General features: G+C 40.3%; 1 protein-coding gene across 1 annotated transcript in view; it reads right to left on the reverse strand.

The window, feature by feature from the left end:
• Positions 1 to 305: 305 nt before the first annotated feature.
• Positions 306 to 19,418, reverse strand: part of LOC311081666 (tripartite motif-containing protein 16-like) — a 35,833-nt gene continuing 16,720 nt past the window's right edge. Inside the window, exon 6 of the mRNA XM_084112276.1 lies at positions 306 to 2,375. Within this exon, the coding sequence (XP_083968402.1) occupies positions 1,858 to 2,375 (518 nt within the window). The 3' untranslated portion in view covers positions 306 to 1,857. The remainder of the gene's footprint in view (positions 2,376 to 19,418) is intronic.

Raw genomic sequence — 19,418 nt, forward strand, 5'->3', positions numbered from 1 at the left:
AAAAATGTGATCAATAACTCATGGCAAAATATTTTTACATTAACATAAGTTTATCAGTTTTCACTTTCACAAGTCAAAGCAATTCATCATTACTCAAGATTTAACAGTTGAAATGACTATACGGCCTTAATTTAATGCAGCAAAAATGATTTTACAGTGTAGGCTACTAAGATCTTGTTTTTTTTTTCAGCCTTTTTCTTGGTTGCTTTTATAAACAGACAACCATTTATTTAACAGTGCCTTTTATAAAACAGAACTAAAAATTAATTAAAAAATTAATTTACTTAATTTATATAACTAAAAATTACCATTATGTAGAATATTTTTGTACTTCACTTTTATTTGTTCCCATGTTCTAGTGTGGTGACTCTGACATTACAATGAACAAAGTAATTATGCAATTATTAAAATACAAAAATATAGGCTAATAAGTGATAAAAACATCTAACATGGCCACTTCTAACGGATTTAAATTGTCTGCTACTTTTTGCCAGCCCTCTCTCCTGGCTTTTGCAGACTTTGAGGTGTTCCCTGCCGTTTTGATTAAACATTAAAATTCCGAATAAACTTCGACTATTAGTTCTTGCTCTGCTGAGGAGAAAAACTGAGCGCGCTCTTTGGCCACGCTGAGCAGCCAATAGCAGCGTTGCTGATCAATGTTTCTACTATCGATACATATCCCCTTTTAACCAGCGCATGAACGCGCAATTATCTCAGATAACTCAATCCAGCGATACTAATCATATCCGGCAAGTGTGTTCGAAGAACCTAATTAGCCAGATCATGATTAGCACGATGATATCATCTTGGATGTGTCATTTGATCTCGGATGTAATAAGCAACCTACGAAGAACGGGCCCCTGTTCCGTTTCCAAAATAATTTGGGTTTTCATTTTTTTTCTTTTTCAACTGTTATGTTTCTTTGACTTGTAGTGGACTTTTTGACTTTTAGGATCGTTCCTAAGAATTGTCTATTGCTTTTTCTTTCATTCTAATCATTTTTCTTTGTGGTTTTCTTTAGTTGTATTTTACTTGCTTTTTCCCATTGCATTAGATTTGTTTATTTGATATGTAATTTTGTAATTTTAAAGTTGTGGTGTTTTCTTTATTGATTTCTTTTTTAAATATAATTGTTTGTATTTTGTTGCCAGAGGAGAGATTCGCGGTTGTAAGTGCAGGCATATTCTCTGAGCGAGCCCAGAGAAAATTCTTACAAGAGCAGCGTGTATCTGAGAGTGCACGCCGGCAGAGAGATTCGAGCTCGGCACATTATATTCCGTGTTCGCGCATTATATAAATGTACTTTCGCGCTACAATAATGCTCTCTCGACATTTGACAGGAAAATAACGCCATACATATCACAAAGTAAAAGAAACAGAAAGAAAAGAATAACATGCAAACATAGATTTGCATACACCAAACATAATTTAAGTACATACAAACTTGAGTTCCAGTGCTTCCAGAACCAGGAAAAATATCTTGGATCACTTAACATAGGATCATTTGAGACCATTATGATTGTATTTCTCGAATCACCCAATCAACACATGAAATTATGCATTATTTTTTTTTATTTACCACATTTAACACTGTTATATAATTAACAATTAAAGTAGCCACCTAAATAAAAATAGACAAAGTTTTGCTTAAGGTCCTCTTTAGTTTTTACAATCATAATCACACTCTTTTTTAATATTAAATGTAATATCATACTGCATACCATAGCATTAACATATACAAAGCAACTTTTATAATCCAGCACTATAAGGGGACAGAATAACTAGATCATCAGCATACATCAGGAAATCAGCTCAAAGTATTATGGGTAGAATCTCTCTACAGTCTATTCTGATTCATCAGCATAGTTTTAATGATGATCTAGGATAAACCCTAAACCCAGGATACAGCGTGTCAGTGAATGTGGTCTGGACTGTGTGTATGTGGCTCATTGTGTCAGAGACGCTGTAGAAGGACAGAGTTCCTGCACTGTGATCCACATACACTCCTACTCTACGGCTGATGGGTTCTAAAGGGAGTTTAGTCTCTGTGTTATTGTGCCAGAGTGAGAATCTTTTAGGAGTGCAGCACAAACTCCAGGACTTATCATTCTCTCCAAACACACACTTACCCCGTCCCTTCCTGCTGATGCTCTTGTATGACACTGAAATTAACACACATCTCCCACTCCACTCAATCTCCCAGTAACAGCATCCACACACACTCTCTCTACACAACACCTGCTCATAATAATCAAATCTGTCTGGATGATCAGGATACGGCTGCTCTCTTATAGTGAATTTAATCACTCTGTTCCTCTCAGACAGACGAAGGATTTTATGTGCTGTGTTCGGATCCAGAGTGAGCTGATGAGAATCTGATGGAGAGAAAACATCAGAATCAGGAATTATGAATAAGATCTTTTAATGTACATTATAAAAAAAATATTTTTGGTGCTTGTTAAACAATTCAAATGAGTAAAAAACCACACAATTACTGAACATTTTGTCTTTACCTAATTTTGTGTAAAATCCACTTGAATATGTATAACCGAAGTTTACTTAATCCATTTGAACTATCTGAATAATTAGTGATGAATTATCTTAAATTGGACAGTGGATTTTTAGTTCCCTTTCGAAAGGGAACTCGCACTGCGTGGATGACGCTATGGGGAATGCTCTCCACGTTGAACCGTTGTCTGAAAAGCTTATCCAATCACGGCAATCGATATTTACCGGCAACAGCCTAAGACGACACTACTAGTGCGACCCGGAAGTATAAGAGGGGCGCCTAGAGAACGTGTCATCCTCTTTTCGTCTTCAGGGACTGTTTTCCCTTGAGAAAACTCCACTCTTGTCTGGCCAGGTGATTTGGGTCCTGCTCGCACTGAGGCAGAGCGGAGACTAGAATGGTGACGTTTCAGAGGGAGCTCTGCTGGCAGCCCAAGAGAGCAGGAGATGCCTGATGAGGGTGAAGAGGATTTACAACCCGAACCCTCACAGCCACCCTGCCCCACGTATGATGAGTTGTGAGTGTTATGTAATGCTCTTCAGCAGGCTTTGCTGCTGTAGGAGAGCGTGAGGGAAGAGACTGCTCTGAACCTTCCATTACTGCCCGATCAATACAATGAGATCGAAAAGGCATGGAAGAACCTGTGTTTAGCTTACATCCATCGCCATAAGCAAGCAAACCATGCTCATGTTGAGGGAATGCACGAACACAGATATGTGCCGATGTCTCAATTGACGAGAGGTTCACAAACTATCTCGCGCTTGGAGAGGCATCGGCATTAAGTGCTCTGGCCATGCTTTTTAAACAAACATTGTGCTTAAATGCCAGGGCATATGCGATGGCGGGTCCGTTTTGGTTGAATCACGGAAGCTACATCAGTTATTTTGCCAAGAGATTTATTATTTATAAATGTGCCAAACATACAAAAGAAACAGGCATATAATAAGGCTACATGAGAGGTGGTCTTCATTCCAGATTTCTCTGTTCCCCATTTCTCTATCCTCTCACCCCATCATGCTAGCTGTAAATGGTTTCTCTGGGTTTCTCCTCCCTCACCCCCTCATGCCTCTATTTTCTCCTTCCTCTCACCCCATCATGCCTTTATGTTTCTCTGCGGAGGTACAGTAAGCTTAAGCTTATATACATCACAGAGAGACTTAAAACTTCCTTGTAAGATAGAAAAACATGTTGCTTATGTTTAAAAATGGAATGTATACAAAATGTTTACACATGGTAAAATCCACTATCCCTCTGTGTATACATTAGTGGTACATTTGCATCAGATGAATAATTCCTTTCCTTTTAAAGAACATACCAACTGTACGGATTTGAAGTATCATCATCATTGGAACATCTCTGCTCAGTGAACGTTGCATTGCACACATACCTCTAAGCAAAATATAGCTCATCACAGATCACTCATCAGCACACTTGTACAACATACTCTGACTTCACAAAATACATTATGAAATTATAATGAAAATGAATAAAGAAAAATCATACAAAAACTGTACAATGTAGTGTACCCCTGACCCCTTAGCAGAGGACTAAATAGTAATTGGTTGTAGTATGGGACTCAGTTACAATGCAGGCACAATTGCCTGTAGTCCAGGGACTACAGATGAAAATTAGCTTGTAGCTATCTCTGGTCTGTGCAACATATTTGTTGTGCAATGTCCCTGTCAAAGAAACAAACAAACAAAGAAACAAACAAACAAACAAACAAATAAATAAATAAATAATTGCCTCCTGCTCTTATAGACAAGATCTTGACTACGGTCACCAACATCAAGCTAGGCCTCGCCATCAGTGTCAAACACTTCCGAGGGGAAACCCATTCTGCATGATCAAAGTAATGCGCGGATGCCTTCATTCTTTGGTCATGTGGAAGAAACCGTGGTTTCTGTCCTAAGGCCCTGTATCGAAAACGCAGTGTCAGAGGAGGATAGTGACTATGGATGCATCCCTCATGGGCTAGGGTGCAGTCATAGAGGGCTGCTACACCAGAGGTCTATGGAAGGACAATAATTTTTCATGGCACATCAATTGCCTGAAGATGTTGGCAGTGTTTCTAGCTCTGAGACATTTCCTTCCGGAACTTAGAGGCCATCATGTTCTAGTGCGAACAGACATCTGTGGACTCCTATATAAATCGGCAGAGGGGCCTGAAGCCTCGGCCTCTATGCAGACTGGTGCATGGGGGCAGACATCCTGTTGAGGCAGGGGCTGATGCCTGGGGAATGGATACTCCACCCTGAGGTGGTGGAGTTGATCTGGAGGGAGTTCGGCCAGGTGGAAGTGGATCGGTTTGCCTCCCACGAGAGCACACACTGTCAGCTCTGATTTTCCCTCATGCATCCAGCTCTTCTAGGGCTGGATGCAATGGTTGCGACGTGGACGAGGTTGTTGAGACCATCTTAAACTCTAGAGCTCCTAACATGAGGGAACTTTACGCTTTAAAGTGGAATATGTTCATCTTATGCTGCAGAGAACATCAGCTGGACCCATTTAACTGCCTAGTGCCTACCAGAGCAGAATTGATTTTATATATATATATATATATATATATATATATATATATATATATATATAGAGGGTGTCACGATTTCGGTTTTAAATCGAAATCGATCAAAATTAATGCTCAATCTCGATCATCGAATCAAAAAATGGAATCGTCGATGCTGCCACGCCCCCATAGCTCGGCTTGCCTGTAATAGGTAAAACTCCTTTTCTCGAGAATATTGAAGCCTTTATTTTAAAACGCATTGCAGCTGCACAGCGAGAGCATCATAGCTCATCTAGCGAGCTGGCTGTGCTGCGGCAACTGCACGAACCTATGGCGAGTTAGCAGTGGCGTGCGGTCCAATGCGAGGGCTTGGTGCCCTGCCAACCTCGAGCGCGCCAATTTGTATGCGGCTGAAGTGTATAAATTAAGAGAAAACTCACCAAAGGACTTTAGGTTTAAATCGACTGAAGCGAAGTACCTGATATGAGCGAAATAGCAAGGCAACGCACTACTCATTCCCTTATCTCTAAGGGAACCAAGGTTACGCAAGTAACCAAGTACGTTCCCTTACGAGAACATACTCTCATACTGCGTTGCAAATGCTGTGGGAACCCAATTTAAAACGCTGTGCTATTCGCCTGTGACTGCTCTGAGGAGTCCAGGGAGCCCCGGGACTATAATAGGTAATAAGTTATATTGTTTAAGTTTCCAATTGACTTAAGATATAAGTTATTGTTACATTATGTTGTTGATAAACATTTTAAATTTGACAATGTAGTGTGTGGTACACGAACAAAGGTCAGATATTATTATATTGCATAAATGTCTAAAAATGGCATAGGTGCTTTTAATTATATTTTTTTTTAATCGAGAATCGAATCAAACCGTGACTTCAGAATCGAAAATGTAATCGAATCGAGGATTTGGAGAATCGTGACACCCTTAATATATATATATATATATATATATATATATATATAGTCCTTGCATTCCTTGCATTCTTTTAGTCCTTGCATTCTTTCTTTGTGGTAGGCCCTCTCAGTGACACACCTGACTGAAAGGCTCATTATGCTGCTCACGCTGGGGCATTGTCTTCTCAGGTGTGAACCACATCATTATTCATGATCATTCATACCCCCATGCATATTTAAATCATTGTTTTATGTGAATGATTAGGCAGGATGATTTTCAGATCATTTTGAAGCAAAAACTCTAGGCGACAACATCCATTAGTCAAAAGTCTTGTGGACACATATTTAGTATGTGTTTTGTGGCCTTATTTCAGAAACTTTAGTTTTTGGATTTTTCAATAATCATGCATAAACATTATTCTCAAAAAAAAAAAAAACATGCAAATACATGTTGCTCACTTATTATGGTAGCCCTGTTTGGTTTGGTTGATGCCCAGAATAAGTACTCTCTCCTATCCAGAATGGTGTTGAGAATGCTTCCTTAGAGCTCAAACACATGCCCATGTTAATCTGCAGTAGTACAAACAGACAGGTTGTGGGCTAGACTAGGTCTCAGGGCAGACCGGGTCAGCCTCCCTGGTGGCTATAGGGGTTGACATATTGTCCCCCTAAAAGTGTTCTGAGTGAAGATGTTGGTTCCAAGACCTTGAGTGGTTTTTGAAGATTTTTGATAGGGTCCTTGCTTTTCTGAGCCAGATAGTGATGTCATGCGTTCAGCCCTCTGGAGGTCGCCTTGATAATTAGTGTGTTGGGTGAGTTGGCTTCCTCTCTCTAGAGAGTCACTCTAAGCTGAAGACACCCTTTACTGAGCTCATTGTGGCATGATAGCCCAGGCAGTGGCCATAGGGAGTATTGTCATTGACAGTCTAATGTGTGACCAGAAGGGGTGAGTGGTTTTGGCACTTCTGCTTGAAACTGCCCATATTGTGCTTAGTCTCAGCCATTGTTTTGGCATGCACTCCCCTCAGCATGGCGGCGTGGGTATTTTTGATCCCCATAAGTGTCTCAGGATGCAGTGCAAGTTCCCTTTCGCAAGGGAACGTCTCGGCTATGACTGTAACCCTTGCTCCCTGAGAAGAGGGAACGAAACAATGCGTCTCTTTGCCATGCCTCCGGACTGCCTGCACAGTCCCCTCAAAAAATAAGAGGATGACGTTCTCTAGGCGCCCCTTATATACTTCCTGGTTGCACTAATATGATGTCATTGGCTGTCGCTGGCCAAAACGATTTGACAGTTGCTTCAGTTAAAGGGGTCATATAATGGTACATGCACTTTTACAAGTTGATTGCACTGAAATGTGTGTTGGCAGTGCAATGTGTGTTGGCAGTGCCTGTACACAATCGTGCGTCAAATAGCGTGTTGATAGCTGAAGCACTGAACAGAATTGCATCTAAGCGATTGTGGCATTCTGTTCCTGGGTGTAATAAGGAACACAGCAGTCATTTTGATGTTCCTAAATCCGAACCGCTGAAGATGCAGTGGCTGAGTTTGTTTTCTAAGGGAATATTCCCCACGATCACGATCAACGTCAATGTTTTAATGTTTGCACTAATCATTTCACACACCAGACTGCTTTACAAACGAGGGTCAGTATGAAGCTGGTTATTGTTGGTTACTGGTTATCACGTTATGGTTATTGTATTACGGTGTACACACAGAACAGAGGGGCGGGGTGAGCAAAGCTCATTATCATTTAAAGACACATGCACTGAAACGGCGTGCTGAAAACAGAGCTGTTTTTGACCAGGTAAAATGAGTGTTTTCTTACAATACTAATAAGAATTTTTAATTAAAGTATATTACAAACTTTTAATTTAGACCCTAAAGAATCATATTAGCTTGTGCAAAAATGGCATTATATGACCCCTTTAACAAAACAAATAAAACATGTATGTTTTGCAGAAGGATGCAGGCTTTTGTGTTTTATATACAGAAGACATAGGACACCAAAATACCAAAAACAAAGTACAAACACATGGTCAAACAAAAAAAGTATATAGTTAAACAAATATACAAATTATATACCCAGTGTTTTAATTTCAGTATGTCTGACATTACTGTTCAGGAGTAATAGCTAATAGATAGACATCTAATAAAGTAAGACTTAAAATAACACTGCATAGTTTATCATAGATAGATTAAAGCATATAAAAGCCAAAATTATTCATTCAAGAGCTGCGACTGATTTTCTCTTTGCCTTCTGTTGTTTGATTCACATTAATGGCGCAATCGTCAGCTGGTTTATTAGACTGCTTCCCATTTAAGACTGAGTGCAGATCTAATCATTATTACGCATCATATTTTCTCCCAACTATTAACGCCCATTTAAGACATAAACTGTATTTAAGTAAATAAACTGTTTAAGAGAATCTCCAAGACAGCCATTTTGACATATTTGATCGTTTAGATGTGCACACGAAGCCCAAAATATACGTTGCTTGTCTCGTTGCGGTGTGTTGCAGAGCGCACGCCGCATTTGGAAAAGCGACTATTGCGTCAATTTTAGTACATTTAATAGCCTTTTATTATCAAATGCGTCCCGCAGTTTAGCAACAGTATAGACTAACATTACATTTTACAACAATAAAATCACGAGGGAGCGATTTGACCGCTGATTTTGGCTAATGTAATAGACTCTCTGTTTTTGCTGATGCTGAATCGTCTTTAGCATACCATACAATCATTACAAATGTAACTTTAAGTTAAACGTGTGTTTAAACTATCTGTTTAAACTGTCTGTGTGTGAGCCAGACTGAGCGAACGTCACACTGCACGTTTGAATCAGGGACATAGCTAAGTATTTGAGGGGCAGGAGGGAGGGGCTAATAATACATTTAAAATAAAAAATTTAATTGTTTACTTTTGGTAAATGTATTGTTTAGTTCACTGTTTTGAGAAAGACATATGTAGACATAGTGGCGGGTTGTTTTTACAAGTACAGTTTTTGGATCATCAAAGTTAGGGGGGCAGCTGGGGGGGCAATGCTCTATAGTGGGCGGGCACCTGCCCCCCCTTGCCCCCCTGTAGATCCGGCCGTGGTAACCTGAGATGTTTATTGCAAATACATTTAATCTCTCTCTCTCACCATACATCCACACTAATTAATGGCTCGACACAAACCGGGGCAAAGCCTAGACAGAGCTTTCTTCTGTGTACACATATATTTGCGTACCGTGAAATACTAATTTATCGTAATACATATTAATTTACGTGACATCTGCTGAGGCGACACACTGGACAGCCCGGAGAGAATGCATAAGCTACATTGTAGTGAAGCGCAGAGCAGAATTGATTCCAGAGTAGACTTGAAGAATAAAGCATAAAGCTCTGCCCTATATGGTTTGTGTCGAGCTATTTATTAGTGTGGATGTTTGATGCGAAAGACACTCAAAGGTAATTGCAATAAACTCTGTAATAATTCGTTCAACTGTGTCAGATGACTATAATTCTGTTGTGCGGAGCTGAGTAAGAACTGATGACAGAACAGCTTGATCTTTGGTTGACCAATCAGCGGAAAGTAGCATTTTATTCCTGCCATGAGCGATTGAATATTCAAGCTGTTTATCAATGTTGGTTTTATTGTGTTACCATTTGGTGGAGGTCCATGTACTTTTGAATTCATCCCTTTTTCCATTTTTAATTCGTAAGGTCAAGGTCAAGGTCAATTTTATTTATAAAGCACATTTCCAAGCAGTCATTACTGCCACAAAGTGCTGTACAGAAATTCATACCAAACATAAAACATATTAATTAATCAAAGAGAGAAATTACATAGGCAAAATGTCCCAATAATAATAGTAATAGTTAAAAACACATGTAGACATTTTTACAATCAAACATCACAAGGTCACAGCTCATATTGTATTAAAAGATTTTTCTTTAAAAAAAAGTCTTTAAAAGCGATTTAAATGACTCAATAGAGCTAGCTTCCTTAATATTGAGGGGCAGAGCATTCCATAGCTTAGGTCCTGCAACAGAAAATGCTCTGTCTCCTCTGGTTCTCAGTCTAGATCTAGGACAGTCTAGAAGTCGCTGGTCATTTGACCTAAATGCTCTGACTGGGGTGTGCATAGTCAGCAAATCCGCTAAATAAGACGGTGCTAATCCATTTAAAGATTTAAAAACAAATAATAAAATCTTAAAATGGATTCTGAAAGCAACAGGCAACCAGTGAAAAAACGAAAAAAATGCTTTCATCTTTGATTATTTTTTCACCAGTCTAAAAATGAATAATTTATTTTATTATATTAATGGAAAATAAAATAATTGACAACTTTTTTCCATTTTACAAAAATGCTATATTTGATTTCTGCACTTTATTTGCGTTGACCCGGAACATTTAATACAGAGCCCGGGAAGTCACCAGAGGGAAACATTTTTTTTTTTCTGTAGCGACGTTTTGAAATCCGTTTATAAACTGCACTCACGGATTTGTGGCTCTTCCTCCAGTCTGTGCCGGCTGATTCAACCAGGCCGCCTGTTTAGCTGCGGGATGCATCGCATTGTGTTTTAACTTATTTTTTTTAAATGGATAATTTCAAAACTTTCCTTAAAAAAACAACATTTACTTGTATCTTTAAGTAAAACATTTTTTTTGGGAGGAAAAAGCTCAGTATAATAGAATAAGCAAAAAAAGACTTCACATATATAAAATTGTTTACTGTCTTAACCCTCTGGGGTCTAAGGTGTTTTTGGGGTGCTTGAGATGTTTTGACATGCCCTGACATTTGTGCTTTTTTCAGTTGCTTTTAAACATGTTAATGGCAAAGGTGTATTTACACTCTATATAGCACAAACAGGGCTACCATAATATGTGAGCAACTTGCATGTACATGTTTGTATTTTTGAGAGAATAATGTTTATGCATGGTTATTGAAAAAACTAAAAACTAAAGTTTCTGAAATAAACAAAACACATACTAAATATGTGTCAATAAGACTTTTGACTAATGGATGTTGTCGCCTATAGTTCTATCATCCTGCCTAATCATTCACATAACACAATACATTGATTTAAATTTTGCAAAACACTTTCTGTTTGGAAAGGCAATATGCGAGTAGGCGTCAACGATCATTCATATTTAGTGGTTCATGTTGTGTTGGGTTCTAATAATAATATAATAAAGTAATAATAAAGACGTAGCTGGATAGATTTGCATAGTATCCTTTATTATTCATGGGCAAAACTACTCTCCTCACAACCCTGTCCTTGCCCTATACTCCCCCCTAGTGCCCTGGCAGTGTAACAATATTATAGATCACACCACATCTCCCTTTCTGAAAAGCAAGAGACTGTGACCTATATAGTTATCACCAGATTGCATAAAACTCTTAAACTCACTTTTGTATCATTGTGAAACATGGCTCAACTATAACACATTTCTTTATAGTACTTATTTAACACTCATCTTACCTGTAACCTATTAGTGAGACCGAATTACACTAAAGAATATGAACTCTTTAAGGCCTTTTTAAGCTACACATGAACACACAGTAGTCCCCCAAACAGTTAACACAAAACAGGATTCAACTTCCTATTAAACTCTTATAACACTTAAATTACTAAACATCTCTGTTTAGCCCCCAATACATTTAGCATACTTTCTTTGCTTCTTTTTTTTTCTCTTTCTCATTTCCTTTTTTTTTTTTCACAGATTCAGTCTATCTGGCTTTTTGATAACCCTGCCAGATCTGGTTCTCACAGTTTGGGGAGTGTTCATAGGCCCCTCTGAAGACACCTGTCCAGTGTCTGTCAAAGTATCCTGCAGGTCAACCCCTGCAGCATGCTCTTGTATGTCACTGCTGTTGTCTGCCGACATGGGCATGAGGTGGCGGCGATTCCTCCTTAAAGTACCCTGTGGTCCACTGACCAGGTAAGATCTAGGTGTTTCATGTGCGGCAAACTGAGGTCCGTTGTCTGTGACTAGTATCTCCGGTATGCCGTGCCAGGCGAAAATCGACTTGAGGTGCATTACCACATCCACACTCCTTGTCGGGCTCAGCTAGGCCACCTCCACGTACCTGGAAAAATAGTCCACAACAAGCAAATAGTCCTTGTTTTTCAAAGTAAACAAATCAGCCCCTAGCTTCTGCCATGGCCTATCGGGTAGTTTGAAAGGCATAAGAGGCTCAGTCGCATTGGCACGTTCTTTAACGCACGCCGTGCATTTCAACACCAGCTCTCCTATCTGGCTGCTTAACTCCGGCCACCACACAGATTGCTTGGCTCGTTCACGGCATTTGACTATTCCCTGGTGTCCTTCATGAATTTTCTCCAGCACTCTATTCCTCATTACTGAACCCAGTACCCCGCAATAACAGTCCATTGTGAGTGCTGAGAACAGCCCTTTCAGTCCAGTAGGGTCTTACTAGCACATCCAGTCTGCTGCGATCTGGCCAGCCCTCGATGCAGTACTTCATCACTTCAGCACACACACTGTCTGCACTCAGCTGTTTCCACAGCTCGGACAGGTAAGCCTCACTTGCTGGTAAGTGTTCCATTACAGAGTCCACATATATGTTTGTTTCCTCCATTAAGCCATCTCCATCAGTCACGCCATCCTTCAGCGGCGCCCGTGACAGTGTGTCTGCTGTAGTAAGGCTTTTCCCTGAGACGTGCATGATTGTGTACCTGTATCTCATGAGTCTCATCCTGAATCTTTGTATTCTAGGTGGGAGAGAATCCAGCGCTTGTCCACCCAGCAGGCTCATGAGGGGTTTGTGGTCTGACTCCAGCTCAAAATGGAGACCGATGATGAAGTCACTGAATCTTTCGCATGCCCAAGTCAGGGCCAGTGCTTCCTTCTCCACTTCAGCATAGCGCTGCTCCGTGCTTGTGAGCGCCCTGGACGCATAAGCCACCGGCGCCCAGGTCCCCTTGCATTTCTGCAGAAGTACACTGCCTAGCCCATATGAAGAGGCATCGGCTGAGATTTTCAGTTCTTTGTTTGTGTCATATAACTGCAGGACCGGAGTGGACGCTAATTCTGGCTTGAGGCTGGTGAATGCCTTCTGTTGTTCGGGCCCCCAATACCACTGGTTCTTTTTTGACAGCAGGTCTCTGAGAGCTTTGTCCTTTTCAGCCAAGTTGGGCACAAACTTGCCTAGTTGATTCACCATGCCCAGAAAGCTCCTGAGCTCGCTGATGTTGTGTGGCGGATCCATCTCTCGTACAGCACGTGTCTTTTCTGGATCTGGGCTTATCCCATTCGCCGAGATGATATATCCGAGAAACTTCACCGTGGTTTTGCTGAACTCACACTTGGCTGTGTTCAATGTGATGCCAGCCGTCTGTGCTCTCTGCAGGACCACGTGCACCCGTGTGTCGTGCTCTGCCTGTGTGGAACCCCATATAAGGACGTCATCCATGTGGCAGACGACTCCTTCCAAGCCATCTGTCACTTCCGTTACCATCCGGTTTTGAAAATGTTCTGGAGCGGAGGCAATACCAAATGGTAAGCGGTTGAAGAAGAAGCGCCCGAATGGGGTGATAAAAGTGGTATAATGGGCACAGTCTTTTGATAATGGGATCTGCCAAAACCCCATGTTGGCGTCCAATTTTGTGAATATCTTTGCTCCAGACAGCATGCCTAGCGTCTGGTCCACAGATGGGAGGATAAACTTTTCCCTGCACACCGCGTTGTTGAGGGGAGAGAGGTCAACACAGATCCTGATTTCCTCCTTAGATTTCTTTGGTGCGACCACCATGCCAGAGCACCACTCTGTCGGCTGCTCATTCCGGCTGATGACTCCTAGCTGCTCCATGCGCTGGAGTTCCTGCTTTACTTTTTCCATCAATGGCAGTTGGACACGACGAGGCACCTTCAAAGACACGGGCTTGGCATCTGGTCTGAGTTTAATTGTGTACTGCTGCTGTACTAAGCCTAGCCCGCCACACAGCTTTGGATATTGTTGTTTTACAGAGTCCAAGTCAATACTATCTACTCTTGCTACCAGTCTGAGGTTAACTGAGGCGGGTCTACTCAGCAGAGCTGTGTTCAAGTGTTTCACTAAGTAAATGTCCTCTGTGGTGCGTTTATCACCACTTTTCAGTATTTCTCTGGCTACGCCCACTACAGAGAGAGGTACACGGCCTGGCCCAAACAGTGCTTTATTACCTGGGGTGAGGTTGTATGAGGTGCCACTGCATATCAGTCTGTACACCTGCTCCGGTATGACAGTAACGTCGGCACCAGTATCAATCTTGAACCTCACCTTAGTATGCCTTACTTGTAAGTCTACAGACCATGCATCTTCTCCTGCATCAATGGTTCCCAGGAATAAGTCGCCATCTTCCGTGACAGCACTCACACTTTTGGTAGACTTGCACACTTTGCTATAATGCCCTCTCTTACCACAGTTGTGGCAGTCTGCATTCTTTGCTGGGCACTGAACCTTAGCATGCAGTTTTCCACATTTAGGGCATGACTTATGCTCTGCTCCTGATTGTGCTTCATGCTTGTCTTTGTACTGTTTGGCTGGCTGTCTTTTATTTTTCCATGCTTGCTGTTTTGCTTTCCTAGTGTGTACTGCATCCACTTTAGTTTTAATAGCATATGCAGCATCTCCTCTCAGATCTGTTTGTTGCCGTTTAATGTCCTCTGCTTGTCTGACCATATTAATGCCTTTTGCCAGATCCAGCCTGCTCTTCATCTGCATTTTCTGTGAAAGCACATTGTCTCTGATGCCTACTACGATCCTGTCCCTCAACAGTTCATTACGCAGTGCCCCGTAATCACAATCTTCAGCCAGTGCATATAAAGCAGTTATAAACGAGTCTGCAGATTCAGACGGCCCCTGTGCTCGCTGGTTAAATTTAGCCCTTTGGTAAATCACATTTTTCTTCGGCACAAAAAAGTTTGTGAAGCCGTCTCTGACGGAGCTGTACACCAGTTTCTGTTCGGCGGTTAAAGTCAGCCCTTTTGATACGTCATCTGCCTCGTCTCCCATGCAATATATTAGCGTGTTTACCTGGTTAGCATCAGTTGACTTGTCCAGGTCGCTAGCCACTCTGAAACGCTCAAACCGTCTTATCCATTTTTCCCAGTCTTGTGGCTTTGAAAAGTCAAAGGATTCCGGCGGGTTTATTGAGAATGTTGCACATACTTTAGCAGGAGGCTGTGGAGGGTCATTCTGTTCATGCCCGGCAGCTTGCTGTCCTCGTTGCGAGTGCGACATGCTTGCTAACCTTGCTTAACTTTAACTTCTCCACGTCTCTGTTTCCTTCCTCCTCTTCTCATATAATGTCCGCTATCCTTTCACTCACTGTAGCTTCACTTCTGGCACCATGTTGTGTTGGGTTCTTAAGATAATAATAAGACGTAGCTGGATAGATTCGCATAGTATCCTTAATTATTCATGGGCAAAACTACTCTCCTCACAACCCTGTCCTTGCCCTATACTCCCCCCTAGTGCCCTGGCAGTGTAACAATATTATAGATCACACCACAGTTCACACCTGAGGAGACAATGGGGCCTGCATACTTAATGAGCCATTCATTCAGGTGTGTCACTGAGCCACAAGAAAGAATGTAAGAGCAACAGTTGGAAGCATCTCAATTTTTTTTTATTTTTCCACAAATTGTGCTTGCAAATTGGCCTATAAAATCCAAGGAAAACGTGTCTAGTAATTGTAGTTAATTCTCATACTGTATTTTCAGTTTTGGAATATTTATCCTCTCCCCAAATTTGTCACTAATAAAACACAATAAAAATTATTTTAAGAAAAGGCTTATATTTACCTTTTAATAGTTTGTTTACATCTACCTTGTAAATATACTTTTTTTTATTAAAAAAGGTTACAATTACAACAACAATTCAAGTGTAATCTTTCTTTGTAAAAACTAAAGTATACACTTTATCATACATATTTCAAAGTTAAGGATTCATTACTTGAATATAGCCTAGGCTACATTGGAATAAATACTATAACATATTATTTTATTACTTTATTTTTGACAAAACATACTATATTTAACATATGAGCAAAAATTGGCAAACAAAAGCTTATTTGAGGTGGCAGATATTTTACAGTAAAAATGTATAATCTATCCAAAACTAATCAACGAAATGTTATCTTTCATAAGTCTGTAACATAGGTCTTTCGTTTTTATTATAAGGAATATAAATGTTAATTTGCAGTTAAATACGTTGCTTATACAAATACATTTTATTTCAACATATTTCAGTCGATTTTTACTCAGTATAGCAATACAGTTTGCTAAAAGCGAAACATTCATTCACACACAGATACGCGTTTCAAATTTGCACTTTTTGGCAGTTGTGGTAAACAGCGCGCATCTCTGGCGTTCATTCATTCACACACAGAAACGCGATTAACTTGAGAATGAAAAAAACTTACTACAGTATTCCATCCGTTGTCCTCTAAATACTAGCACTTCTGAGGTACATTTTCCATTATTATTATTACGATAGTATCAGGGATGTAGTGGAGGCTAAACGCACGTAAACGCCATTTACGCACCTCCCAAAATTCGGAAATAGCATTTACCCACCTCCAAAGTGCGTTTGCCCACCTCTAAATAGCCTACGGTTCCTAAGCCATTTTAAATTTAGCTTATGTCGTTTTAGTTTCATATTGTTCATTATTAGTTTCATAGGTTGTTTGTTGTAAAAACTAAGACGAAGTCTTTCATATTGCGCTGCAACTGTCAGTGTTGACCAATCGCTTGCGGTGTTGCCAGTAGTAGTGGGAAGTTCGGATAATTTTATTGACTCGGATCTTTTAGTCTCGTTCAGCAAAATTAACTAATCTTTTCTCGACTGACAGGAGGAACAAAAGACTCGGACCCGTCGATTCAGAACCATAGACAGTGTGTTGCGTAATGCGCATGCGCGGTCAACACAAAATGAACGAATCACTCGGTAGTCCCGAATCATATTAAAGATTCATTCAAAATGAACGAATCATTCATGAACGACACGCAGCAGACTGCATCAAAATTCAAAAATGGATATCCGGCAATTCTTTAAGCGCCGTCAAGACAGCAACCCTCCTCCTGATGCAAGCAAACGGCCTCGGCTACAAGCCCAAAGTGAGTGAGCTCAGAAAAAAATACTAAACTTCATGTTTTTGAGGTTAATTTGGTTCACGGTAGATTCATGCCACTGACTCAAGTCACCTCTAACAGTTACCTAACGTTAGCTAGTTAATGTTATCACTAGCCCGTTAATAATAATAATATTATTAATAATAATATTAATAACCCGTAATTAACCTGTTAATAATAATAATATTATTAACGGGTTAAACGTCCGTTAATAATAATAATAAAAATAATGATTAGTTATGACATGTTTGTAAAATATTTTGTCATACAGAATAACATTTTTATTAATTTTGCACTGATTTATGCGATCTGAAGAGCTCAAACAGCTAACAGAGCTAGCGATGAGATCTCCTCTTATTGATTTGCGTCAGCTATGACATCAGTGTGATATCTTTGTTTGTAAAGCTGTCAATCATCTCACGTGACCCACGTGACCATAAGGCTGTCCTTCTGCAATGACGCTGTCTGTGTCATTGCAGTCTGTGTCATTGATAAAATATCTGAAAGCATCTTATCAGCCATTTCTAAAACTTCTCCAAAGCCTCCCATGATATGGTCTTACAATTATAAAATGCATAATTTTAGAGATATCATCCTCATATTTGAAATGAAGCATGACCACACTTGTAGCTACACTTTAGTTGTGGTTATAAGTTGATATCCTACATTCAAAAAAATATTTTATACATTCAATAAATACTTAATATTTGTTGTTTAGCATTCAGACTGGATACCTAAACATTGAATGCATATTACATAATTTATTTTAATGGTTTGTCTGAAAGGGTTATTCTATAGGCCTTATAATGTGACCAGCTACTTGACAGGATGTGGTGTGCTAAGCTGTCTTTTCTCCTTTTTAACCTCTTTTTACAGACAGAGGTGAGACAGACAATTATGCAGAGAGCACAGAGAGTGGAGATATAGAGAGGAGAGAGATAGAGAGAGGAGATTAGGAAAGAGGAGGAAAAAAGGTAAGACAAACAGAGAATGAAGAAACAGAGACAGGACAATTCGAGACAGAAGGAACAGAGAGAGGAGAAGCTGAGGATGAAGGAACAGAGAGAGGAGAGACAGAGAGAGGAGAAGCTGAGGACGAAGGAACAGAGAGAGGAGAGACAGAGAGAGGAGAAGCTGAGGATGAAGGAACAGAGAGAGGAGAAGCTGGGGATGAAGGAACAGAGAGAGGAGAAGCTGAGGATGAAGGAACAGAGAGAGGAGAGACCAAGAGAAGATGCCACCCACACATTTGGACTGAAAAGCAACACAGTCAGTTTAAAAAAGCTAACCCTTGGCTAATTGTCAATGGTGATTTTCTTGGGTGTCGTACTTGCCAAACTGTCAAATGCCTTGGAGTGTTTAAAGAGACGGGCATGTCTCTCTCAAATGAATGGTCGCAGACTAAAGTTACATACAGCCACAATGGCAATCACCAATATAAGCTGTCATGCTTAAGGAGCAAAATCTACAAGCATGGGACATCAAAAAGTCACAAGGCAGCAGAAAATACAGTGAACACAAAAAACACAATTGATGTTTCCATACAAAAACAAGTGGAGGAGGAAGCAGAGAAGACAGCCTCACTGTTTCGAACAGCATACATCCTAGCAAAGAACAACAGGCCATACACAGACTACCAGGAGCTGGTGGTGCTCCAGCAAGAAAATGGTCTTGACATGGGCACCACTCTCCATTCCAGATATACTGCAAAAGGTATAATTGATCACACAGCAAAGGAAATGAGTAAGAAAATATTACACCACATACTAACTAAAGACCAGAGGTTCAGTGTTTTAATTGACAAGTCAACAACTCTTAGCAAGAAATCGGCTCTAGTAGTGTATTTAATGTCTGTAATAAATTATGTGCCCACAGTTATATTCCTCGATTTAGTTGAGCTGGAAAGCCAGTCAGCTGAGAATATTACAAAGAGTTTGCTTCAGTGCCTCCAAACTTGGGGACTGGATGAAAATTTCATCCAGGCAAATTTAATTGCTTTTGCTTGTGATGGAGCAAGTGCCATGCTAGGGAGAAAATCTGGGGTTGCTACCCGTCTACAACAGATCTATCCAAATCTTATAGTTTGGCACTGCCTCAACCACAGATTGGAATTGGCCGTGGGAGATACAGTCAAACGTGTTAACAACATAAACCATTTCACTTCATTTTTAGACAAAATTTACACACTCTACCATAGGTCACCAAAGAACTGCCGTGAACTGGCTCAGCATGCACAACAACTTGAAATAAGTTTGCAGAAAATTGGGAGGGTCCTTGATGTTCGATGGGCAGCCAGCAGTTTCAGAACAGTTAAGGCTGTATGGAACTCGTACAAAGCTTTGCATCAGCACTTTACTGCTGCT

This window comes from Abramis brama, assembly GCF_963993115.1.
Source record: "Abramis brama genome assembly, chromosome: 4".
NCBI classification, from domain to species: domain Eukaryota; kingdom Metazoa; phylum Chordata; class Actinopteri; order Cypriniformes; family Leuciscidae; genus Abramis; species Abramis brama.